The sequence below is a fragment of the Nanorana parkeri genome, unplaced genomic scaffold, assembly GCF_000935625.1.
Source record: "Nanorana parkeri isolate BGI_ZX_2015 unplaced genomic scaffold, ASM93562v1 scaffold359, whole genome shotgun sequence".
NCBI classification, from domain to species: domain Eukaryota; kingdom Metazoa; phylum Chordata; class Amphibia; order Anura; family Dicroglossidae; genus Nanorana; species Nanorana parkeri.
The window spans coordinates 157,344-183,569 of NW_017306627.1; the positions used below are offsets into that span (position 1 = coordinate 157,344).

At 40.4% G+C, this 26,226-nt stretch overlaps 1 protein-coding gene across 1 annotated transcript in view; it reads right to left on the bottom strand.

Annotated features, from left to right (window-relative positions):
* LOC108788892 (dynein heavy chain 5, axonemal-like) overlaps window positions 1-26,226 on the bottom strand; it is a 237,649-nt gene that overhangs the window by 46,588 nt on the left and 164,835 nt on the right. Inside the window, exons 62-69 of the mRNA XM_018558793.1 lie at window positions 15,578-15,772; window positions 11,824-11,979; window positions 11,065-11,247; window positions 7,611-7,781; window positions 5,789-6,167; window positions 5,250-5,521; window positions 4,844-5,008; window positions 2,856-3,123 (exon numbers count right to left, since the gene is read on the bottom strand). Coding sequence (XP_018414295.1) covers window positions 2,856-3,123; window positions 4,844-5,008; window positions 5,250-5,521; window positions 5,789-6,167; window positions 7,611-7,781; window positions 11,065-11,247; window positions 11,824-11,979; window positions 15,578-15,772 — 1,789 coding nt within the window. The remainder of the gene's footprint in view (window positions 1-2,855; window positions 3,124-4,843; window positions 5,009-5,249; window positions 5,522-5,788; window positions 6,168-7,610; window positions 7,782-11,064; window positions 11,248-11,823; window positions 11,980-15,577; window positions 15,773-26,226) is intronic.

The window sequence follows — 26,226 nt, forward strand, 5'->3', positions numbered from 1 at the left end:
CTATTATTATTATAAAGGATTTATATAGTGCCAACAGTTTCCGCAGCACTTTACAATATAAGGAAGACATTACAATCACAATACAATTCAAGACAAGATGGTAAGGAGGGCCCTGCCCGTGAGGGCTTACAATCTAAAAGGCTACTTTACAACATACACAGGGACCATGGGGAACAAAAGTAGCCACCACAATGATTGACCTCACTATTAACATAAATGTAGCTTAGTTGTGTATCACGCTGTAAATCCTCAAATCCTGTCTGAATTCATGTTGACACTGCCCTTCCTTCTGGTCCATGGAGAACTTTTGTTCCACATGGTCCCTGTGTGTGTTGTAAAGTAGCCACCTCTCCAAGCTCGCTCCTGCATGAACATGACAGGAGCGAGCTTGGAGAGGTGGCTACTTATTATTAATATTATTATTATTATTACTATTATTATTATAAAGGATTTATATAGTGCCAACAGTTTCCGCAGCACTTTACAATATAAGGAAGACATTACAATCACAATACAATTCAAGACAAGATGGTAAGGAGGGCCCTGCCCGTGAGGGCTTACAATCTAAAAGGCTACTTTACAACATACACAGGGACCATGGGGAACAAAAGTAGCCACCACAATGATTGACCTCACTATTAACATAAATGTAGCTTAGTTGTGTATCACGCTGTAAATCCTCAAATCCTGTCTGAATTCATGTTGACACTGCCCTTCCTTCTGGTCCATGGAGAACTTTTGTTCCACATGGTCCCTGTGTGTGTTGTAAAGTAGCCACCTCTCCAAGCTCGCTCCTGCATGTACTACAATCTTAATACAAATTAGTAAACTAAACTTGAGATTGTAGTCCATCACATGAGTGAGCTTGGAGTGGTGGCTACTTTACAACACACACAGGGACCATGGTGAACAAAAGTAGCCACCCTCCAGAAGGAAGGACAGTGTCAGCATGAATTCAGAGATGATTTGAGAATCTACAGCTGAGTGATACACAAATAAGCTAAAGTTCTGTTAATAGTTAGGTTACTTGAATTTATTTTTAAGGTTTAACTCCTGAGAATATGAATATTTAGTCAGTGCTCTAACAATCTACAGTTGTGTGAAAAAGTGTTGGCCCCCTTCCTGATTTGTCATTGTTTTGCACGTTTGTCACACTTCAATGTTTCAGATCATCAAACAAATTTAAATATTAGTCAAAGATAACACAAGTAAACACAAAATGCAGTTTTTAAAGTAAGGTTTTTATTATTAACAAAATCCAAACCCACATGGCCCTGTGTGAAAAAGTGTTTGCCCCCCCCCCCCTGTTAAAACATAACTTAACTCTGGTTACCATTTCTAAAGCTTTGGGACTCTAGCGAACCAGTGGGAGCCATTATCCACAAATGGCGAAAACATGGAACAGTGGTGAACCTTCCCAGGAGTGGGCGGCCAACCAAAATTAACCCAAGAGTGCAGCGACAACTCATCCAAGAGGTCCCAAAAGACCCCACAACAACATCCAAAGAACTGCAGGCCTCACTTGCCTCAGTTCAGGTCAGTGTTCATGACTCCACCATAAGAAAGAGACTGGGCAAAAATGGCCTGCATGGCAGAGTTCCAAGACGAAAACTGCTGCTGAGCAAAAAAACATAAAAGTTCATCTACATTATGCCAGAAAACATCTTGATGATCCCCAAGACTTTTGGGAAAATACTCTGAACTTTTTGGCAGGTGTGTGTCCTATTACATCTGGCGTAAGATTAACACCGCATTTCAGAAAAAGAACATCATACCAACAGTAAAATATGGTGTGTGATGGTCTGGGGCTGAATTCTGCTGTCTACCAAAAAATCCTAAAGGATAATGTGCGGCCATCTGTTTGTGACCTCAAGCTGAAGCGAACTTGGGTTCTGCAGCAGCACAATATCCAAAACACACCAGCAAGTCCACCTCTGAATGGTGAAGAAAAACAAAAGGAAGACTTTGGAGTGGCCTGGTCAAAGTCCTGACCTGAATCCTATTGAGATGCTGTGGAATGACCTTAAAAAGGCGATTCATGCTTGAAAACCTTCCAATGTGGCTGAATTACAACAATTATGCAAAGATGAGTGGACCAAAATTCCTGCACAGCGCAGTAACAGACTCATTGCAAGTTATCGCAAACGCTTGATTGCAGTTCTTGCTGCTAAGGGTGGCCCAACCAGTTATTACGTTTAGGGGGCAAACACTTTTTCACACAGGGCCATATGGGTTTGGATTTTGTTTACCCTTAATAATAAAAAACCTTCCTTTAAAAACTGCATGTTGTGTTTACTTGTGTTATCTTTGACTAATATTTAAATTTGTTTGATGATCTGAAACATTAAAGTGTGACAAATGTTCAAAACAATGAAAAATCAGGAAGGGGGGCCAACACTTTTTCACACAACTGTATATAATTTCTAATATTTCATAGCCTATAAAAAAGAACTTTAACTACTGATCCCTGTGATTTAGTTAGAGGATGACACTTCCCTTAGATGGGAAAAACTTATGAACTTGATGAACAGAAGAAATGTAGGCAAAAAAATATATATCTGTCTATGCATGTGTTTGTAAAATAAGTGCAAATAATCTAGAATTTGAAAACAAGGCAATGTTTAGTCTATATCAAGAGTAACCCCAAGTAAGAGTAACCAAAAATGGTACCCCTGATGTCAACTGTGAGCTATATTATGTATAAAGAAAGCTACACAGGAAACAGAAGAACAGGTACAGGAATCTAGGACATTAAAAACCAAAAATATTACGAATTTGAAAAGACTAGCAACTACACAATACAGACTTAACTACTAAATGGTCAATTATTTCAACAAAAGTATGATTAAAAATACCTTGTGGTGGTTCATTAGTAAATTTTATTGATGACTGTAACAGATTAATTGGAAACTTGGGGTGAACTTCTGTTGTGATCCATGTCCTGAAGCCCTCATGAACACTCTCTGTAACAGTGATTGTATCGAGTAATTCATCCATAAAGTCAAGACCCAAGTGACAGTTCTGGAGAAGTAACCATCCGCCATCTTGCATGGACTGACTTAGCAAGCGTCTGGCATGAACCTCTTGCCCCTGGCCCATGGAGATTGCACGACAAGGTGCATTCTGTGCAAAGTTGTACAAAAAGAGAAAAAAGAGGATTTTTGTTTTTACTGAAAGTGGCCAGAAAGTAAAAAATCATTTTGAGCAATCAAAATTCAGACCATTCAGACTTTAATCAGACTGAGCTAAATTTACCACTACATTATCATGCACTGCCATTTAAAAACCCAATGATGAATTTAGAATAAAGCTATGCACCATCACCGCCAAAAGGTGTGCCCATAGCAGCTACGCAGAGTAATATTAAAGTCAAAATATTTTTATGCTATTTCAAATGCGGATTAATCATCTACAATGAATGTTGCTCCTTGATGTTTACTCCCAAGTACAGTGTCCTATTCTATCTAACACTGTACTATTCTGTCTTTTTAACCAAGGATCTGGTGACAGTGCTATTCTCATTATTCTGTCCTCTGTAACATAGCACCTCTGATAAGATGCTGTTATTCTGCCTGATATAACTTAGCTCTATTCTGTCTTTAGTAATAGGCCACCTTTTATGACGTGTCAATATTCTCTTTCAAAGCATTATTTTTTCTTCTGGAACATAGCACCTCTGATAACATGGTGTCTGCAACATAGCACCAAAAAGAAACACTAATGTCATTCTTGCTTTGGAAATCTGACACTTTCGGCAAGAACCAATCTACTGTGGTAATAGGGGCTGTGATTCTGTCTGTGTTATGATGCCTTTACATTTTTATTATATGTGTGCATAAAGTAATTACTCTCTAGCTCTTAAAATTTACTCATGTTAAAAAAGTAGAAGTTATTTAAGCAACCTTACTGTATCACATTAAAAGATGATAACTGAGGGTCTACGACAGTTGGTGACATGATCAATGCTGCAGCACTTCTGGTCACATGGTCTCTCTTGATGAAGAAAATCACCATATTGGCAGATATATGGCCAGGGCTGATGAAACATTACAACCCCACACATTCACACCATCCTGTCCAAATAATTTGAGCAAATTATTTGGACAGGGTGGTGTGGATGTGTGTGGTTGTCACAACGTTGTCATTTTTGGATTGAGTCATCTTGGTCGTGTACTGACTGTTTCTAGAGTCCAAAATCTATATAGGACACAGTATTTTCTATGTGAGGTAATAATTCATTTAGTGACCGAGAACTCTGATATGACAGACAGGAAAGTTTTTGTTCTGCTAAAACATCAGACTTTCCAAGGCACCAAGTTACATTACATACTGCATCTAAAATTCCCAAACCTTATTACTTTGTTTGGAAATGTAAAGTAAAGATTCCAGCACAGACTTAAGTGTTAGCCACCAGTAGTGGAGGCATGTTTAATGTCATTCTTTGAAAGAATTGGTGCTTGTAGCTGAGAGTAACACAGGGAGTTCATGTTTGGGACCCTTTTTAAAAGATGCACATTTGCATTTTGTCTTACGGGTCTACAGAAAACCTTCTGGTGCTGCTCTCACTACTACATTTCATGGCTAAACTTTGAAAAGATCTCCACTTACTTTCCGCTGTGTGTCTGGGGCAGAAAGGGAAGGGTCCCTGATGGGACACAGGCAGCAAAACAAAAAAAAACAACTTGATAGGTACCTTAACCTTTTCATACTCTATTCAAAACTAAAAACAGGGTTTGGCTACACATACATTTTAAATATTATACTATTACAAGTGTGCTACACAGTGGGTATGCAAGAAACCACAACATGCAGAATGTATAACAAACTGTCTGATACACCATACCTTGGACTTGGATAGGCGCTCAATGTTCTCAGTAGGATCTGAACCCATTGACAGGAAACAGACCAGCAGGGTTCTGCAATCACTTTCAGCCCACATGGCCTCCATGTCAAGAATGAAACCCTCAGCAAATTTCACACCAAGTGATTCAGCTATATAATGACGAGCCTACGAAAGAATGATAAAAAGAAGTTAACTGCATAGTATTCATTTTGGAAATATTATGTGATGCATTTTCCATTTACAAGCCCAATAGGTATTTTCATTTGTGCATTTTAAAATAATACTATAAATCTGTGGCATATTTAAAAAAAAGCATAAAACTCCTTTATAAAAATGCTTATATTGTGTAATTTACAATGTAATCATTGTATTGTATCAGGACAAATATGTAATATATGGTGTTTACCTGAGCAATTGTCCGATCTGGGCACCAGCTACGAATAAGTAGCAATTTTCTGAAAGTATCCAACAAACTATCATATCCATCAGGTAGTGGAGATTCTTCAGGGGATTCCTTATCAAACCAAATTTTCCATGCCTTCTCATTCCTTGCTACCTGCCCCAAGAGGTTATTAAAGGGAGGCAAGTTTGATAGCTGTACCAGGTTGAGCCATGTCATATCTAGTATCCATTTTTTGGGCTTTGGTTCCACAGAATTTAGATCTAATGTAGCACCCCCTATTTGGAAAGAGGAATACAGAATTAATATTGTTCTGCAATTGTCGTATAGTCTATCCAGCAGTCTATCACAAAAAGCTAACAGGAAGGATTCCTAGGTTAGCTCAGGCCAAAGGGTTTTGCTCCATTCCCAGAATTCTCCATTGAACTCATGAGGGGCTTCTCAACCAACTTGTTTGACTGAAGCTCTCTATCTAAAGCTCTGATTATCAAAGTGTACTAAAGCATAGACAAAATGCACTTTAAATTAAAATGTTTTGTTTGTACCTTTGATGAAAGTCTGGAATTCATTATGGGAAATTTTCTTAGCTTGAAGGTCTATCTTTAAAGCCATTAGCAAAGTGAAGAGAAATTTGTGGTTTTCATACAAGCCTCGAACTGTATAATTAAACACCTCAAAGGTAAGATATTCAATAATGTTTGCAATTCTCTTGGCTGTCAGCTGGGATTTCACAGATTTCTCCATTGACAAGTCAAAGATGCCCAAGAATTGACGGAGGGATGTCTGATACATGACATTCACTAGACTCATTTCCACAATGAGAAAGTACAGGATGCTGCCACGCGTAGCTACAGGACGATATTCTTCACGAGCTGTATTAATCTTCAATTCGGTTTCTGCTGCAATTGTCAGCTTCTCACTGACCTTGAATGTAACAAGACATGTAGAACATATGTCATTCATCACAAAGAATCACAATGAAACACATATACACACACACACACAACAGTGTTTACCCTGTTTAAAGAATATTTGGCTCCAAAACAACATGGCTATTTTATTAAGCTGCAGAGAGACAAGTCTCCCTATATCCCTAAATTACTAGTACTGGGGCTCCATTCGGAGGTAAATATACTTAGCTTAAAGGTTAAGTGCACTTTTAATTCTTCACAGAAAATATGTCAATACAAACACCCATGTGCAGAAGATGAAGCTTACAGTGCCAGTTCTGCACATCTACTGGGACTGGCCGTAGAGAATAATGGCTAATCGCCATTATATTGCATGCATCCTTGAAAAAGCAGGATAAGCACTATCTCAATCTCTAATTTAGTGCGTGCACTAAGCAAAAGACATAGGGAGACATTTATTAATTCGGTTGCATGGCAAAGTAGTGCTAAACAGGGGCAGTCATACAAATTGTTAGGCAGATTTATTACAAGGTTACAGAATGAGTCATGAATTCCTACCTTAGCTGCTGTAAAGTAGTGCGGCAGAATAAAACCTGCCCCTGACCACTTAATTATGCGACTGCGCAGAGTGAAAATCTATTGCATTTTCAGGAATAAATCTGTTTCAGAAGTTTGCAAATTGTTGCACTTGGTTGCCCAGGGACACAGCTGGGACACATTGCTGAACTAGAGGCAGTCTGATTTGAGTCAAATTATTCTACTTTGCTTGTTGAATGTCCCCCATTATTCTCTATAGCCTGGCCTAAGTCATGCAGATTGTTTAAAAGGTTGCTGGAAGCACCAGAATTGAGAAAGTCTGTCCTGGTACTGGGCAAGCTGAGCAGTGTACATTTCACTTTTGGCACATATGAGGCATGTGATTGTAATGCTTTTTTTGGCTGTTGTACTTACTTAAACTTGCATATTTTCTTAACACACATGACTTATTATGTACAACAAAACTGAAAAAAGTTCAGATGTTTGCATGTTGATAGGGTATAAGCCATAAACCGACGTGCCCCCCCCCCTTTCCAAAGCATACAAGGTCACATGCATTTAACTTTGGGAGGGTACCTTGCAAGGATGGGGGCAGCAAAGCGAAATGACAAATCCCTGTCCATATAGCATCTTTAAACAAACTGGCAGGGGATCCTGAGTGACGTCATTGAGTGGTCATAACCATATCTGGCCAATGACATCACCCGGGATCGGTGACATTGGACATCGATCTGTCATTTAGCAGTGGTAGTGTTTACAAACATGGCCAGACTCTTTGGCTGTTCGAACTGTGAACAGGCTGGGTTTGGATCAAATTATTGTTAAATCCTAACCCACAGCTCTTCCTTAGTTATCACACTGCAGAAAACATTTTTATTAGTAGTAATAATGGATAGCAAATAGATAGTATAGGCTGTACCTCCTCTGCTGTGGTTTTTGTTATCCTAAGGACTTCAATCAGAGATTCATCTTCTACAAGAGAACCCTGGGTGCTGGTCAGACGGAACAAGAGATTATCTTCTAGCTCCTTCATTTTCCTCTTGTTTGAAGTTACTTCTTCCATTAACTTGACACGTTCTGCTTCCAATTCCTGGCAAAACATTGAAAGGAAATAAGGATGTATTTAAACTACAATGCTTTCTTGGACATAATTCCAACATTATTGTCATCAATGGACTGTAGATAATATATAACTCTGTATAATAAGATTCAAAAAGCTGATTAAAACAGAAAGTCTCTAAACATCTATATCTAAACATCTATAATTAATAGAAACCCTTGCTGAGAGAATTACGGATGCTGCCAATGCTGATCTCTGTCTGAAATTGTTTGCCTAGCAGTTATACTAATCTTCTGATTTCAAAACTTTCTGAGGATTTTGACATGGAATATGAATGCAGCAATTCAGGATGACTCCTGATGCGTATACTTGTCTTGGGTCAGCAACACAAAAATATTGAAGCCATTAGATCAAAATGACAGTGAAGAATTTAGCATTTTCACAAGGAAAAGTTAGCCCCTATTTCTGTTGGCATAAGTTTCTAGAAAAAGCTAGTGTTAATCTCAAGATAACTGGAATGAAGATGGGAACATTTTAATGTGTGTCTACTTGAGCATTAAAGTCTATGCCCTGACCAAAGAGAGACTTTTCAATTGATAGCATAAGGCAGGGCTCAAAATTTCAAGTCCTGAGCTACTAGCCAGGCCTTAAGAGTTACTCGCCACCAGTCGCCCCACCTGACCCCTACCGTGCCCCGCCCTTAACTCCGCCAGGTCAGTGGTGTGACACAGAGAACAGAGATCACATAAGGTATGTACTGTTCTATAGAGATGTATACAGAGGTGCCACTAGGGGAAAGCTTGCTGACTAGAGCACCTGCAAGAATTCCCCATTATAGAAAAAAAAAATATTATTAAACGTCTTTCTGAGCTCTGATCAGCATGGCACCTAGCACAATGCTTGGCTTTCCCTTTGCAGCACTCTGCATAGAGTCATGTGACAACAAGGGAACTTCCTTCCCTTGTTGTGCCAGGCACCAGAATGATCACAGAAGTTCTGAGCTGGGCAGCAGCTGTAAAATAATAATACATGAGCTTTCAGTGAGAACCAGGGGAGCAGCTGCACACTAGGCTGTGCGCTGGCTCCACTGATCTGGCAGTATGGAGCAGACAGTACTCTATAAGATCAAAATAGTGTTTAGGAAAATGTATTAAAGTAACTGTCACATTCATTGAGCAAACTAATACTGTAAGAGCAGGCAAGTCTTAAAGTACAACTTTTAATGACGTCCTTTAAATATACCCCCAACTCCCCCCTCAGTAATAAAGTACTTACCTTCATCACCACTGCCAAATTCTTCAATTTGCAGACCCGCTTGATGCTGCACAGCCTTTGCAAGAAAAACATCCCAGCTGGGTCCTGTGTCTAGTATGCACATATACCACAGTCCAATTTATTACCATGTATGGTCTGTACTCATAACGGTCCCCAGCCATCCATCAGAGTACAGCCCATCCATAAAATAATGGTGACATTTGTGGCAAACAATGAGGGAGAGATTTTTCCAACCCTAGAAGCCGAAGAGTACAGACTCTCTCCAAATCTGACGTGACTAGAAAAGATTACTACATCACCCAAATGCCCTTTTGCACAAAACTAAATACATAGCTTTATCTATTTTGGTTAGTTTAAACTAAACATAAATTTCCTGTCTAACTCCAAAAGCTGTAAAAGGCCCAGAGCTGCAGCATTTAGAATATTTATTATTAAAGCAAAGGAGATATGGATTATGTTGCCAGAAGCATTGAACATCACTATAAAGAAATAAGTGGGCAGATGGAGCACCATGGTACACTTTGATCCTTTCCAATTGTTCCGTTACGGAGAAAGACCTTTATTACACTGCAGAGGCTACATGAAATGAGTGAAGGGAATAAATACTCAAAGAAAACACTGAGCAATGTTTTGCTAAAATGTAAAGAGTGATCAAGTATTCGACAGGCAGATTTCTCAGATCTTCAATTACAGAGTACTGTCAAGAGGAAACCTCTATCATAAAGACTTGCAGATGATATTTTGTTTGTAGCATTGTTTTTATAGACATCAAATTCTAAAGAGGAATCTGTCATTAGATCCTACTGTGACCTGTGGGAGAGGATTCCAGTTGTAAAAATACTTAAAACTCAGCAACTAATCTTGTGTTTTTGCAGTTAATTGTGTTTTTACAGAAATAACTATATTTACAGAAGATGTTTGATGTCTGTGAAGAAAGGTCAAATGATTCTGCACACTCCAAATACCATTTGCATTCAAGTATGCATCCAACAAATAAAACTTGAGAGGTAGGCTGAATGGCAAACCATGTCTATAAAGTGTATGTCCAGCCAAAACAGCATTTCTTTTAATTCGTTTTTGGATAGAGTGGGGAAGGATTAAGCCCCTGTCAGGTTTTTAGTTCTATCTGGTACTCTGTTGGAGAGATTTGCTCTCACAGTGACAACAGCAAAATAAAAATGCTTTTTCAGTAAAGTAGAGGAATGGTAGAACCACAGTCAAACTTTTATTTCTGTCAGTGTCCCTGTTGCGGATCACTCTCAATGACGCCATTGCCACTGTTACAGTAAGTTAGGAGAAGTCTTTCTAACACAGCAGTGGAAATAATTAAATAAGAGAGATTCTAAGACTTCTCCACTCTATTAAAACAAAACACAAATACTTTTGGCTGTACATTTACCTTAATTGTTTTATACATTTTTCAAATTCATAGAAAGATGAGATTTTAAAGTGTCAGTACCTTTCTGCCTCATTGAATCAAGTTTCACCAACAGGATTTTCAATTTGGCATGCAAAGATATGATATGCAACACTAACTTTACTATCTACTCTGTACCCCCTTTTTAGGTATTTCAGGGGGTGTGCAATAAAGAAAAAGAATGGAAATTGAAGAAAACATTTGACACAATTATGCTAATTGTTATTATACAGGATTTATATAGCGCCAACAGTTTGCGCAGCGCTTTACAATATAAGGAAGACATTACAATCATAATACAATTCAAGACAAGATGGTAAGGACGGCCCTGCCCATGATTGCTTAAGGGAGGGGCAAGTGATACATGAGGAGGTAGCTGTGTGGGGATGAATTTTTGAGAAGGTGATGGTTCAGTGGTTAGGTTGAGGTGGGATAGGCTTCCCTGAAGAGATGAGACAGGTTGGGGTAAAGAGTTCCAGAGGATGGGAGATTGTATATATATACATACACATATATATAATCTCCACACACATACGCACACATATATTATCCTAGTAAATTATAGAGGCAGCACCCCAGTCCACCCTTGATCATATATATACATAAGGAAACATCCCTTACCTGTTTTTCTGTGAGAATGACACGACCAAGGAGCTGATCTTCTAGCCCTTTCATTGTGACAGTAAAGTCAATTACTGCAGTCTTTGCACTTATTTCAGGTGTATATGCTGGATTTGCCAACTTAGTTGTAATATATAGTGTAAATCCTTTCATAATATCTACTTCCTTATCACCAACCTTTACCTATAATAGACACATGCACACATATATCATGAAGCATTAATTTGCCATCCATGACCACAAAGTTTGGTGTTCAAATTTTTACATTTAAAGCAAGCATGTAATAAAAAAATGCGAAAGCTTAAAGTAAGCTGAAGTAAATTGTAATGAATAGATATTGTAAGTTACATTGTTGAAAGAAGACGGGAAATCCCCGAAATGGGACATAGACAGCACATAAAAAATACCTGACCTCTAACTTTTTCCCACCCTATCTAAAGAAAACAAATTGTCTGGAGTTCCACTTCATTAGTTCTGATTAACAGGCAAACCTGAATATGAATCGTTGACTTTCTCAGGTACTGTATATATTGCATTTTACAGCATATACATATATTATATGTACACTATGACAGCACATCACAACAAGTTTTAAATACTATGTACTTTGCCTTGATTTGACAGAACTGTGTATCTCTACGTATTGGGTTTTTTTCCCCCAATCTATTATATTATCTACTGAAATTTGGTTCATATATCTCTCATCTCTGCAGCTCCCTGAAGTACATTCTAAACAATAATATGAAAAAGTTATCTTACTTTAAATGTTGATCCAGATTTAAGGAAGTTTTTCTCAAGTACGTTGTCAAGTGCTGGATCGAGATCCTCCCCAACGTCTTCAATTATGAGCGGTCTTCCCAAAGATAAACTATCCTCCAGGTGAGTTCTGAAATACTTGTGATTCAGAGAGGTCACCTAAGCAGACACAGTACACAAAATGTGCATGGTTAATTACAAAGCATACAGTAAATGAACAGACAGTGCAATTCAAATTTGTGTTAAAAATGTTGAAAATCTGGTATATAACATGTTTTTTTTCTGTGCAGCAAAAATACCCAGAGAAAATGTTAAATGTATTTAAAAAAAAATAAAATAAAATGACCTTTGTTATTAAGACAACTAGTGATGTGCAAAGTGCAGCAACCCATGCTGCCCCAACAGTTTGGATTGCTTGATCAATTTGACTTCAGTAAACTGAAGTTTAATGGCTGCTATGGGTTAATGGATTCTGAATATAAACACTGATCTTCACATTATGCATTAAATGATCCCGCTTGTTTTATTTCAAGGGATTTAGTGCAAATAGTGAATAATACGGCAGATAAGTGCAAACCAACAACAGTGAGATAATAGAAAAGGAGAAAAAATAATATGTGTTTAGATACATAGAACTGAGTGCACAGTATTACTTACAGATAACAATTATTTTCTTAAAGTTAAAAATAAGCATGAATGCATTCAGTACTAGCCCAAATACATATATTCTGTGCTCCCCATGAAAACATAAACACTATAAAAAGATTTGAAAATAAGTTCATAAAACCACTGAAGTAAGAAGGCATGTTTCCAATATCCATAAAATCATTTTAGCAAAAACAATATAAAAAGAAATATAAAACATATAAGAACAGTTGCAAACTGAATCCTAAATTCAGAACTATACCTAATGTTTACTGCATGTGTCCCAGTTTTAATGTTTTGTAACAAAGACTATTATAAATAAAATTATAATTGGGATTTCATGTTTATAGCATCCCAACAGATTTATTAACAACATACGGCCATCACTATTCAGCGTTAATTACCAAGCTGCAGGCACATCATTGTTAAGTGTAACAAAAGTAGATTTTCAGACATACAGGAAGAAATGGTTATCACTATAAAATTACCAGTTGCATAAATTAAAAAGATATGTGTGTATGCCAAGCTAAGCGAGCATTTTAGAATGCATTGCTTAATTTTGGTTACTTAAGTTATCTTCATGTTTCAAACCCCCCGAGTTAAAATCAAGTTTAACCTGCCTAAACACCAACCATTAGAAGGTCCGCTGTTAAAGACTGCTCTTGAGACTTACTGGTTTAGCACGTAGGTCAGTTTCTAGCCATTCCGGTGCCTCAGGCAGGAAGCCTACTGTACAACCCTCCCGCACTCAATGCTACTAAAAACATATTCATACCATCATTAAAAAATCTTTTAGTGCAGAAGTGATCACATAGTGTCCAGTCACCCTCTCACATAGATCCTCTTAATTATTCACTTCTCTCTAGCAGTGTTACATTAACACATATGCTGCAGCTCCAATCTTTACTCACAGCCACCTTAAACTGTCCATTCTCCTTTACACTCCTCCTCACATATACAGTATCCATATATCATAGGTCAAATCCTGCTTCTTATGTTTGTCACATACTGCATTAATGGGTATTTTCATGTTGAGGACCAGCAAAGTTCATATTTAGGGCTCAGGAGCTTGCGTTTACTCACTCATGAAATGTACTTACACTGAAAATTTGGCTCAAGCCTACTTTAAAAAAAAAAAAGCTACTCATCCCCTAGATCTCCCTTTCCCTTACAGTCTGGTAAGCTGTTTTGAGGAACCTGCCTGTATAAGATGCCACTGCATAAAGGATGTCAGCAAAGCACATAATTTAAAGAGCCAAAGTCTTCTTCACAAAGGATAGTTGAATCTAAGGAAGATTGTAGGCTCTCAAAGGCAGGGCTCTCCTAACCCTCTTGTCTTGAATTGTATTGTAAATCACTGGGTGCCATTTTGCCTGTTGCCAAAAACCCCTTACTTTCAATATCCTCCTAATTTGATGAGAAAAAAAAAATACAAGGACACCTTCCTTACAGGCAGCCAACATTCCAAGGCATCTGCTTTGACACTATCATGTGACATTTGATGTCATTACCAGGGCCACGGCATTACCAAGGCATCAGATGACTCCTGGATGTCTGTAAGGTTGGTCTTTTAGAGTGCCCTATCTTCACTAGAAATATGAATACTGCTTTACCACTTAGGTATAATCAATTATTTTTGTAAAGCAGGAGAAGTTGGGGAACAGTGGTTAAGTTCTGGGATAGAGAAATGGAAAATCACCAGCATTTAGAAAATGTCATTTTTAGATCTTGCTGATCATTTATTGATGTCTCATCCGACAAGCCAATGTTGCTGGGCCATGAAGGGTCCCTTTATCAAGGTGACATATTGACCATTATACAGTAGTTTACTATGTCGCCCTGATGAAGGAAACTTGCATGGCCCCGAACTGTTGGCTTTTCTTTTTCAATGATCATCAAGATCTAAAAACAAAATTTTCCAAGTGCTGGTGATTTTCCATTTCTCTGAGCTTGAAGACACGCGGCGCCATCCGTGTTCATCACTGCGAGCACCACATTGATTATTGGTTCCAGACACTGTAAGGAGTGCAGGAGAAACATCCATATCAAACATTAAGTGCAGGGAGTCTCTGCTAAATTACCTGGGGGTGAGCAATGGAATAAGTGTATGGGTTGGGGGATTACATTTGTTTCCCAACTTCAGTTTCTTTTAACCTAAACCCTAACAAGGGCACTGATCCTATAGACTTTACATTATTTAAGCAAGTGTATGGATGACAGACAAATTTATAATTTTCATGTTTATGAAGCCTTATTTAAGAAAGAGGTTTGATAAAATTATGTAACAATGAGTTAACCATCAATGTCCCTTAAACTCTTTCTTCCCTTGTCCTTAACCTGTGGTGCTTTCTCACACTTCTTGGCCAGAGCAGGAACAGACATGCCCAGATATAATTGTTTGATTTGGCATCCAATGAATCTCTGACTGCCTTCTCCCAGGCAAATTCTGCATACAGAAGTCTCAAATAATTCAATATAAGAAAGAGAACCTTTTTTTCCTGATCCAGAAATTGTTTGTTGTTGATCATACGCTGCATAAGATGCATTTTACAAAAACTCTAGTAAAGCCTTATTATTATTATTATTATTATTAGTCTATCTAAGCCAATCAATTTCAATCTTTTAGATGCAATAAGGAAACCACTGGTTGCTATTGGTAATTGTTTTACTGGTAATCCTTCCTGAGTTTTCATGCAGTATGTTGTGTGTTATCTTGCCTGTGTGTCTGTTCGAATTCCTCCAAAAAAACAGCAACAAACTAACACACATGCCTAGTTACCTAGAAGTGGGAGGACAACTGGATCCCTGGATTGCCTTTATTAAACAATTTTTTTTAAGTTCTCCTTAAATGTACAGATCAGCATTTATGTGAACTAATACAACAAATGCAGTATATTAGTCCTGATATGTATGTTGTCATGGTAAAAAAGGAATTAAGAAAAGGGAAACAGAGTGATAACGTTTGATAGAGGGGTTTTCATGAAAGCATTAGGCACACTGAACAATTTTAAGGAACTCAAATAACAGGCAGACCAATTTATTAGAAAAAGGTTTTATGTAAGGGTAAGAGAGATGAGCAGAAACAGCAAATACTTCATACAGATTATTTTACCTGTAGTTCATTATTCTTTTCTTTATTTTTAATCCATATTTTCCCTTGACCTTGTGGGTCAATAAGGAGTGGAAAACGAGATGCTTTGGTGACAATAATTCCATTCTGGATGGACAGGTCATCACTGGGAAGTCCTTGAAGATTCCATTCACCAATTGTAGCATTGTCCACAAGCATTGAGATAAGGTTCAAATCCTAAACAGTAAATCAAAAGTGTGTTACACAAAGGTTTGGACTTGGTAAAGAGGAGCGAGACAAGAGAGAAAAACATCTGCATGACATTAAACCTTGAATTACATTTATACTGCTGTCTTCATGAGTTTGGGGTTCTGTCAAAGAAAAACAGCCTACAAATATTATGCCTCAGATTTGTGAACATGCAGTGCATAAGGCCAAACACATAGAGGGGCAGGACCTCTTGGGATTTATTTATCGTAAGTACAAAAATCTTATTTCCTTTATCATACATTTCACATGGGAATGGTAGATGATCTTAGACCAATAGGACATCAAAAAGCAATCCAACTGAGGAACCAGCAATAGCCACAGAGAGATTCAGCAACATGGACAACATACTGCATATAGTATAGAAGAAATCAATGGCTGAAAAGGAAGACTGAATAGAGAAGGGTCGATCACAAGAGCAGCCATGATAAAGGAAAGAGCATCAAGGCCAAACATGTCAGAATCAACCCAGGACAGAATCAACCCCGAGGGAAAAACTCTACCTGTGAACTGTGGCTAACCAAAATAGAGGTGGAACTGAGTACTGTCTGATGACAGCAGGAGAACTGGAACAAAAGCAGTTAACAGAGTTAACAGAGGAAAAAAGAATATATGTCCATATGGAAAAATGTGTACAGTTGTAGGAAAAGGCTAAATCCTAGTGTGCTGCTGATGAGGATGATCCCAGTTCCCAAAACAGAAGGTGAATATAGAAGGAAGTCACCTATTGCAGCGAGACTGTCCTCTGGGCGTTATTTAACAAACATGTTGCACCATTAAGTAATAAGCAACGAACCCAAAGTGAAGTAAGGCCCTACCTACTCACAAATCCAGTTGACAAGTGCTGGTGAGGGTCGTAGGTGGCCGGAAGGAATTAAGTCACTGTTGGTGGGCATTGGAAAAAAAAACAGAGACGGGATGATCCACAATGTATTTTAAACAGCAGTAGCAGTGGGAAGATTTTTTTTATGGAGCTGAAAGGTGGGAAGGAATCATGGAGTGCTATGTATTGGTGGTCTTCCATAGTTGAGTAAGCAAGTAGGTGATTTAAGAAGTTGTGTGGTAAGAGTGTTCAAACTTTAAGAATGGCTGAACAGAATTACAAATATATTTGTAGGAAAAACAGTTCATATAAGCTGCTTGGCCGATACGTTACTTTAAAGAATTTACAAAGATAAATCCAATAATATCCCAGAACAGAAGTCAAATATGGGGTAAAAGGTGGAAACTAATAACCTTAGTTCTGTTTTATTTTTTAAATGTCACCAAAGGCCTGACAGTTTTATTGTACTTTGAGAAGTAGTGGACTGCAATTCTTCAACATGAACTCAATCTTACAAGTCAGAACTTTTCCATTACATTGTCATTTTTTTGGTCCATAAACCACAAATGTCATTTATTCGAGTCTTTGATCCATGACAGGTACTCTATGCTTTTGCAACCAAGAAATATAGAACTGACAGAGAGAATTAATTAAAACGTCTGGCTCTTAGAGGAAACCAAAAGTGACAGTGAAGCCTGGACACTCTCAATCACCTTTCTCCAATAAAAAATGACATGGATTGAAGGCTGGGGAGTGTTTACACTGCTTGTAGAATTCAAAATAAACCAGCTCATACACAACAGACTTTTATGATTTATGTATTATGGTGTCTGACCACAAAGGGTAGCTTTGAAAAGACAGCTTTACCAAGTCACAGATCCAAATATTGCAAGCCTTGATCAAAGAAAATCAAACAGTTCTTAAGGTAATCATGTACTGTGGCTGCCAGTGATGTGCTATGAATATCATATGCTTACCATAACATGCAGCACTATATATAACAAAGTTATTCCAAGTCATCTGAAATGTGATAATTAAATATAAACTAAAATTGTGTAAGGAATAGGAAACACTGAGGTTGATTTTCTAAAGGTAAACAGGCTATTCACTTAGCTTAGTGAATAAAGTGAAAGTCTGCTGATTTCCATCATCCAATCATGTGCAAGTGTGTGGCTGTGTTTCTTTTGGAGGCTAAAGTATGTGAAAGATGTATTACTCATCTCAAAAACATGACCTCCAATTAATTTTCCCACACTGTGCTGGAAGAATAAAAAGCAGACTCTGGTTGCTTTAAAAGAGAAGTAAAACCTAACCTGTTCTTGGTTTTACTTCTCTTTTGGGTTACAGGAATATATTTACTAATCCCTGCTATTCGCTGACAGCTCAAAACTGCACTGTAGCTGAGAGGGATCCTGACAATATTGTTGGGATCCACCTGACTGCCTAATTGACAGCTGGCTCTGCCTTTCTAAAAACAAAGCCAACTGTGCCCGCCCCCTCCCCTGTCTGTCCCTCCAATGAGTGCTAAGGGAATAGAGAGAGGGAAGGGGGAAATCCCTGTGGGAAGCAGTGACTGAGTCCGTGAGCTGAGCAGTCAATGGTTACATGATTGCTCAGCTCTCTGTATATAGCACCGGCATGTGACAGCTGCAATGTTCCACGCCAACTCTAAGTATTGGGAAGAGTATATTTTACTCTCCCAATATGCCTCCTTTAATATGGCCAACAACAAGTTACTTTTTCAGAGGCATTTCAGCAAAAATGTAAAAAAAACAAAAGCTGACCCCCAAAAATTATATTTTTCTGGAAAAGAAAGGTGGGAAATCAGGTATTAAGGGATTAAGACTGACAGGTTTGCCTTAATTAATCCCAATGATTCCCATATATATCCATGTGCATATACTTAGGCCCAGACTCTAGCATGACATGCTCATAATATGCACATATAACCAAATGTAAACCACACACAGTCCAATAGCCAGTATCTACCAGCAAAATATCTGGTAATAGAAGTAGGTGATTCACTAAAGGAACTGAGCATCATGACTATTAACTTCAATTAACAAAGCAGGTACACATGAAAAAGGTAAACCAGATTTTTTTCACATGGATAATGTATTGTGTTAAGACAATCCACTTCTTTATTAAATCAGACTTAATGGGGTTGATTAAATAAGGCAAATAGGCTGTTCACTTTGCAAGTGAATTTGCACTTTGCAGGGACATTTTCCCCTTAGTTTAGTGAATGTGATGAAAGACTTTCCAAAGAATATCCAATCACATACAAGAAAACTAAAAACGAATGGCATGTTACAGACTAGTAGGGCTCCAGGAACTTTAGAAGGTTCTTCATGCCCGGGAACATGCGTATATAGTTGCAAAAGAATTATATTATTGTCTTGGCAGATAGAATGCAGATATGCTATTGTTGAGAGGGGCAATCCTAATATTAAAATAAGGTCGTCGCAGAAATGGTCTTACTTGCAATTATTATAATCCATGACAGACAAGCTCAAATATAAATACTACAGTTTTATAAAGGGTCTGTTTATAAAAAAAAATTTACACAAGATTCATAAAACGTTCACCCAGAAGTATCACATTTTTCCAATTGAATTAATTTAGAAAAAGGTGTAAATGTTGGATGAAAGCTGTGTGAATCTTGTGTGAAATCATTTATAAATAGACACCTAAGTGTTGTTTTTCTGGTAATAAAACATTCCAAAATTCCTAATGTAACATTACTCTCTAAGACACCTGAAGCAATGTGATTAGTGACATGAGATATTAATTTAATTAGACAATGCCAAATATGTTTTTTCAAATATTGTGCAGAACTAAACTTCAAGCCTAAGAGATACAATCTAATTAATCCAGTAGTTTGTGATTTTACCTAGTATGACTTTGTCCATGATATGAGTCATACTGAGGTTTTATGGCACCTTCTATTTGTTTCCCTGCTTGTGTGGTTACTAAAAATTGCTGAAAGTCCAGTAAATGGAGGCACAGGAGATGAGTCACTGGCCCAGCTGATTTCCTAACACAGCCACACCGAAGCAAAACTATGCTAAGAGATTTTTAGAGTACCATGACACCATGAGAAAAAAGGCAGGATTGTGTTCCTAGACATTTACTGGTACTGTATACGGCAACTGTACACTTTTTTTCAACTTTCAAAATAATTTTGTTATTTTAGCAATAAAATGTATTTCTTAAAGAAGACATTAAGGAAAAAAAATCCTGCTATTATCCTGGCGCTGAGTTTTCGCTAATTACCTGTGCTCAAGTGTTGTTGATCACCTCCTGAGTTGGACCTTCTCTTCGGCAGCGGTCTGAATGAGGCAGAACAAGTACAGATTGACTCGATCTTCGGGAGGCAAGTCTCGTGGTGGCTTGTAGGTAGCCATCTTGGCTGTGCTGGCTGAATGCTGCAAGATGTCTGTGGGCACGCAGACGAGTGCCCCAAATTCAAACGAGCACTAATGTTCAAGTATCTTAAACAACACAACCCCCACATACTACTTCTGCAGGAGACCCACCTGGTTGGGCAATAGGCTGCTGGCCCTGAGGAGACCTTGGGTGCAGAGATCATTCCATGCTTCACATTCCGCATACTCGAGGGGTGTCTCTGTCCTGATTAACAAATCTTTGCCCTGCTCAATTGAGGAGATTCACACTGACCCTAATGCAAGTTTGTTATTTTAGTATGTACCATGTGGTTGCAAAGATATATTATTGTCAATGTTTACCTTCCTGCACCTTATAACTCTACGGTACTGTATACATTGCGGGATAAGATCTCCTCCCTGGGTCCTGCAAAAACACTGTTTATGGGGGACTTTAACACAACGTTAACCCCAGCTTTGGATAGATCTGGTGCCGCCGGATCCAGCCTCTCCGACTTGGGCGATTGGGCGCTAACTGCTGGTCTCACTGAGGTGTGGAGGAACCCCACAATTAGGGCCTACTCTTGTTTCTCCGCCTCTTATAAAACTGCATCTCGTATAGACCTGGCATTTGCCGGGGCTCCCTTCTGCCTGACATTGGAGAGGTCAGATACCTACCTGGGGGAATCTCAGATCACTTGCCTTTGTGGCTAACCCTCCGTACTGACCAAAACAGAGACTGGGCCCTTTGGCGGTTGGCTCCCCACTGGATTTCTCACCCTATGGCTCTGGAAGCTATTCCGCCCTCTATTGAGCAATATTGGAACCTGAATGCCTCCACTGCGGGGCCTGCTGTTGTGTGGGATGCCTTCAAGGCCTATGTAAGAGGGGACTACATGTCACTCCAAAAAGCGATAAAAACTCAGGACTCAGCCCCTACAGTTGAACTCCAAGCAGTAGAAACAGGTTGTCTCTCTCGTTATGAATCCTCGCCCACTCCTGATAATTTTGATGCCCTGATGTCAGCAAGGCGCACACTTAGATTGCATCTGGCGGACCTAACGAGGACTGACATGCGAAGCCAAAAACAAAATTTCTTTGAAAATGGGGATAAAAATGGAAAACTGCTGGCTATGCTATCACAGGTGGCCCGGCCCCAGATGGTGGTTGCTGAACTGCGCTCTGGCCCGGACACCTCTGTTACCTCCCCAATAGCCATCCTTGAGGTATTTAGGGACTACTACACCACCCTTTATTCCTCCTCATTACAGACAGATGCCCAGCCTCTGGACTTGCGGCCTCTGCTAGACTCAGTAGCCCTGGGTTGGTTGTCGAACATCCAAAGTGATTTTCTGGTAAGACGCATAACTGAACTAGAGGTGCTAGCAGCCATACGCTCCTTCCCCAATGGGAAAACACCAGGTCCAGATGGCATTCATATGGAATTTTTCAAGACGCACGCGGATTTAGTGGTCCCTAGACTATGTGAGATGTATGCCTCGTGTTTAGGGGCAGACTGTCTGCCACCCTATATGACTGGGGCTCATGTAATAGTGATTCACAAGCCACCTCAAGACCCGACTTCTTGCGCCTCTTATAGGCCTATTGCCCCACTCAACTGTGACCTTAAAATTCTAACTAAGATTCTCAGTGTGAGACTTAACCAACTGACGGATAGTTTGATAGACTCGGACCAAACTGGCTTTATGCCCTGCAGATCCACCGACATTAATTTGCGTTGCTTATTCACAAACTTGCATGCGTCCCATCTCAACGACGGGACAAGGGTGGTGGTGTCTCTAGATATAGAAAAGGCCTTCGACACGGTTGAATGGTCCTACCTATGGGCCGTACTAGATAAAATGTGATTTCCCTTGGAATTTACTCGCTGGATTAAATTGCTGTATCATAGTCCTATGGCCTCTATCAAACTGGGGAATAAATTGTCCGCTCCCTTCCCTATCCGCAGGGGTACTCGGCATGGTTGTCCGCTGTCGCCCGCTCTCTTTGCCTTGGCCATGGAACCCATAGCTGAAGCTCTGAGAACATCCCCCTATATTAAGGTACTTAGAGTTGGCTGGTTGGAGGAGAGAGTGGCTTTATGCGGACGACCTGCTTCTGTTCCTGAATGATCCGGGACTCTCATTGCAGGGTGCCTTGAATGTTCTTAACACATTTTCAGGTGTGTCGGGTCTGAGAGTTAATTGGCATAAATCCATATTGTTCCCCATTGACGCTGCAGCTAGGTCTACACCCAGGACGGTTACTCAACTTTCCTGGGTGGACTCCTTCAAATACCTTGGGGTGGTGATATCCGGATCACCTCAGGACTTCCTGGCATTGAACATACTCCCGATCTTGGGAGATATGAGGCAGAGACTGAAGGCATGGGCGAACTTACCTTTGTTCCTACTGGGAACGATTAATTTAGTAAAAATGAAGCTACTACCCAAATTAACGTACAGTACATTTTCCATAATTGTCCTATATGGATACCTAAATCCTATTTTCATCAAATGAACCAATTAGTCTCCTCCTTCTTGTGGGGCCCTCAGCCCCCGAGGTATAAACTCACAACCTTAATGCGCCCCACTCTCCAGGGCGGCCTAGCGCTCCCGGACCTCTATAAATATTTCCTAGCTACCCAAATGGTCATGGCTAACTGGTGGCTCTCGGCCGATGTCACCAATTCCTCGGTCATGTTAGAAGCCGCCATCTTGAACTCCGTTGATGCACTAACTGGCCTTTTATATAGAGGAACGAGAGCCCCCTATCCCCCTTAGTATGCGCACAACCATCAAAGTCTGGCGCACGGGAGTATCCTGGTGCTCCAGGACTGCCCTGGATGTCTCCCCAGCAACCCCTTTGTGGAATAACCCCCAATTGCTTTTTGGGCAAAGCGTGGCGTAAAACTGCTTTTGTATATTGTTGAGAACACCTCCCTGATCTAATTCGCTGACTCAGCCGCTAAAAGATCTGTAGCCCCCAAATGTATTTTCCGCTACTTACAGCTCTCCCATGCCTTCAGTGCTTAATTTGCAGGGGACAGGATTCACCTGGGTGTATCTCAATTAGAGTCTCTTGCCAGTACGGAGGGGCTGATGAAGCCTGCCTCATGTTTCTATAATACCCTGCAAGCCCTGACTTCCTCCAACCTGCTATCATTGCAGGCTAAGTGGAGGATGGATATCCCAGACATGGATGAGGAGGACTGGGAGGAGATCTGGGATGCACCGTTTAAACAATTGGTCACAATACGGGATAGAATTGTGCAATATAAGATACTTCATAGAGCCTATTTTACCCCTCACCGTCTACATAAAATGAATGTGTCCATCTCTCCATCCTGTTGGAGATGTACTTGTACTGAGGGTGTTTTTTTTCATGTTTTTGGGGAATGCCCCCTCATCCTGTCCTACTGGGGTTCCATAGTCGACTTTATCTCAAGGGTCACCTCATTACCACTAACACCGTCATCGAGAATGTGCCTTCTGGGCCTGGTGGAGGATGTAGCTCCGACCAAGTCGGAACGCACGTTGGTAGGGTTGACCTTGTTTTCTGCCCGCAAGGCTAAAGCCATGTGCTGGAAGAGACCTGCCCCGCCGGAACTATCTTTCTGGAAAAAATAGTGAATGACAACCTACCTCTATACCAGGATACATATGCCCACAGGCAGGGCCCTCTTTGAGGTGGGGCAAAAGGGGCACTTGCCCGGGGCCCTGTACGCTAGTGAAACGTTTCTGGACCAGCCGTCTAGTCTGCATTACCGCTTTCTGACGCTAAAGGGCAGCAGCCTCCTGTCCCTATGTGCAGCAAAGATCTCTGCAGCCCGGGATGTCACTTCCCACTATTCATTATTATTATGTCCCCCTGGTGTTATTATTATTATTATGTCCCCCCAGTGTCATTATTATTATGTCCCCCTGGTGTCATTATTATTATGTCCCCCCAGTGTAATTATTATTATGTCCCCCCAGTGTCAATAGTAATAATGACACTGGGGGGTATAATAATAATAATGGCACTGGGGGGGACATATTAATAATAATAATAATAATAATGACGACACTGGGGGGACATAATAATAATAATAATGACACGGGGGGCATAATAATAATGACACTGGGGGGACATAATAATAATGACACTGGGGGGACATAATAATAATAATGACACCAGGGGGACATAATAATAATAATGACACCAGGGGGAGATAATAATAATGACACCAGGGGGACATAATAATAATATGTCCCCCCAGTGTCATTATTATTATTATTATTATTATGTCCCTTGGTGTCATGATTGTTATCTCCGTCCCCTTCGTCATTATTGTTATGTCCATCCCCTGGTGTCATTATTGTTCTGTCCATCCCCTGGTGTCATTATTGTAATGTCCATCACCTGGTGTCATTACTGTTATGTCCATCCCCCGGTGTCATTATTGCTATGCCATCCCCCTGGTGTCATTATGGTGATGACGTGTGTGTGTGTCCCGCCCCCGGGTGTCGCCTGGTGTCATTATGGTGATGACTAGGGACAGGACCGGATTTACCCTGCCTGCTGCCCCAAGGCCAGGTTCCGCAATGCCGGATACTCATACTCGCCCAAATGCACTGATACCTTTCCCTATACCAGAACTTCTGGTCAGATGGAGATTTCCTCTGATCGGCATTGCCGCGAGGGAACATGGAGCCGGGAAGATGGCTCTATGCTATTTGGCCGGCGCGATGCTGATTGGCTGGGAAGCTGACTTCCCAGCCAGTGTCGAGCCGGGCAAACAAATCTGATAATATGGCGACACGACCCCCACCCTGCAGACAAATCATTCCCCTCACATAGATCCTTAGCAGCCGTACCAGTCGCTCGGCCAGATACTGCTCTCTAAGCTCTCCCGAATCTGCACACGTCTCCTGTGTGTACAGCGCCCGCGTGATCAGCCCTCAACCTGCTACTGCGCATGCACATGATTTCTGATTGAGAGCGCTGGGCAGTCTGCGCATGCGCAGTAGCAGGCTGAGGGCCGATCACGTGGGCGCTGTACACACAGGAGATGTGGGCAGATCCCGGAGAGCGGTATCTGCCAAGCTGGCCGAGGGACTGGTATGGTAATGACTACTACTGAGGATCTATGTGAGGGGAATGAGGTGCCTGCAGGGTGGGGGTCGTGTCACCATATTGTCAGATCTGTTTGGCCAGCCTCGATGCCGATTGCCTGGGAAACGGCTTCCCAGCCAATCAGCATCAAGCCCACCAAACAGAATGGAGTCGGCTTCCCGGGCAACCAGAAGCCGGGCAGTGGGTAATGACACGCTGCCTGGCTCCCTGATTGCCCGTGAAGCTGGCTCTATGCTACCGGAAGTACCGGTATCAGCGAGTACCGAAATATAAATATCGGTACTCGATACCAAAAAAACGGTATCGGTGCATCCGTAGTAATGACTATTATTATTATTTTAAAATAATAATGACACCAGGGGACATAATAATAATGACACCAGGAGACATAATAATAATGAGACCGGGGGATATAATAATAATGACACCAGGAGACATAATAATAATGAGACCGGGGGACATAATAATAATGACACCAGGGGACATAACAATAATTACACCAGGGGACATAATAATAATGACACCAGGAGACATAATAATAATGACGCCTGGGGGACATAACAATAATGACCCTGGGGGGACATATAAAATAATGACACCGGGGGACATATAAAATAATGACACCGGGGGACATACCGTATTTTTGCTCCATAAGACACACTTTTTCCCCCCAAAAGGAGGGGGAAAATGTGCCTGCTTCTTATGGAGCGAATCCCGACGCCCAAGACATGCAGTTTCGGGCGCCGGGCGAGTAGCTTTTTGTACATTTAGCCCTGCTAGAGCAGAGCTAAATGTACAGTAGGAACCACTGCTCGTTTAATACGAGTGATCTAAACAGATCACTCGTATTAAAACCGAGCTGCAGCGGTGATCGAGATCAACATAGAGCAGACGAAGAACGGACGTTCTTCGTCTGCTATGTGTGATCACTGAGACCATGGCGCTGTAATCACAGCGCCACCTGTCTCAGCGGTCACTAACTGCAGCTTCTGTCACAGCTTCTGTCACAGAAGCTGTGACAGAAGCTACGGGCTCTCAAGTGCTCCATAAGGCGCACCGGACCTCCCTGCGTCCTATGGTCCGGTGCGTCTTATGGA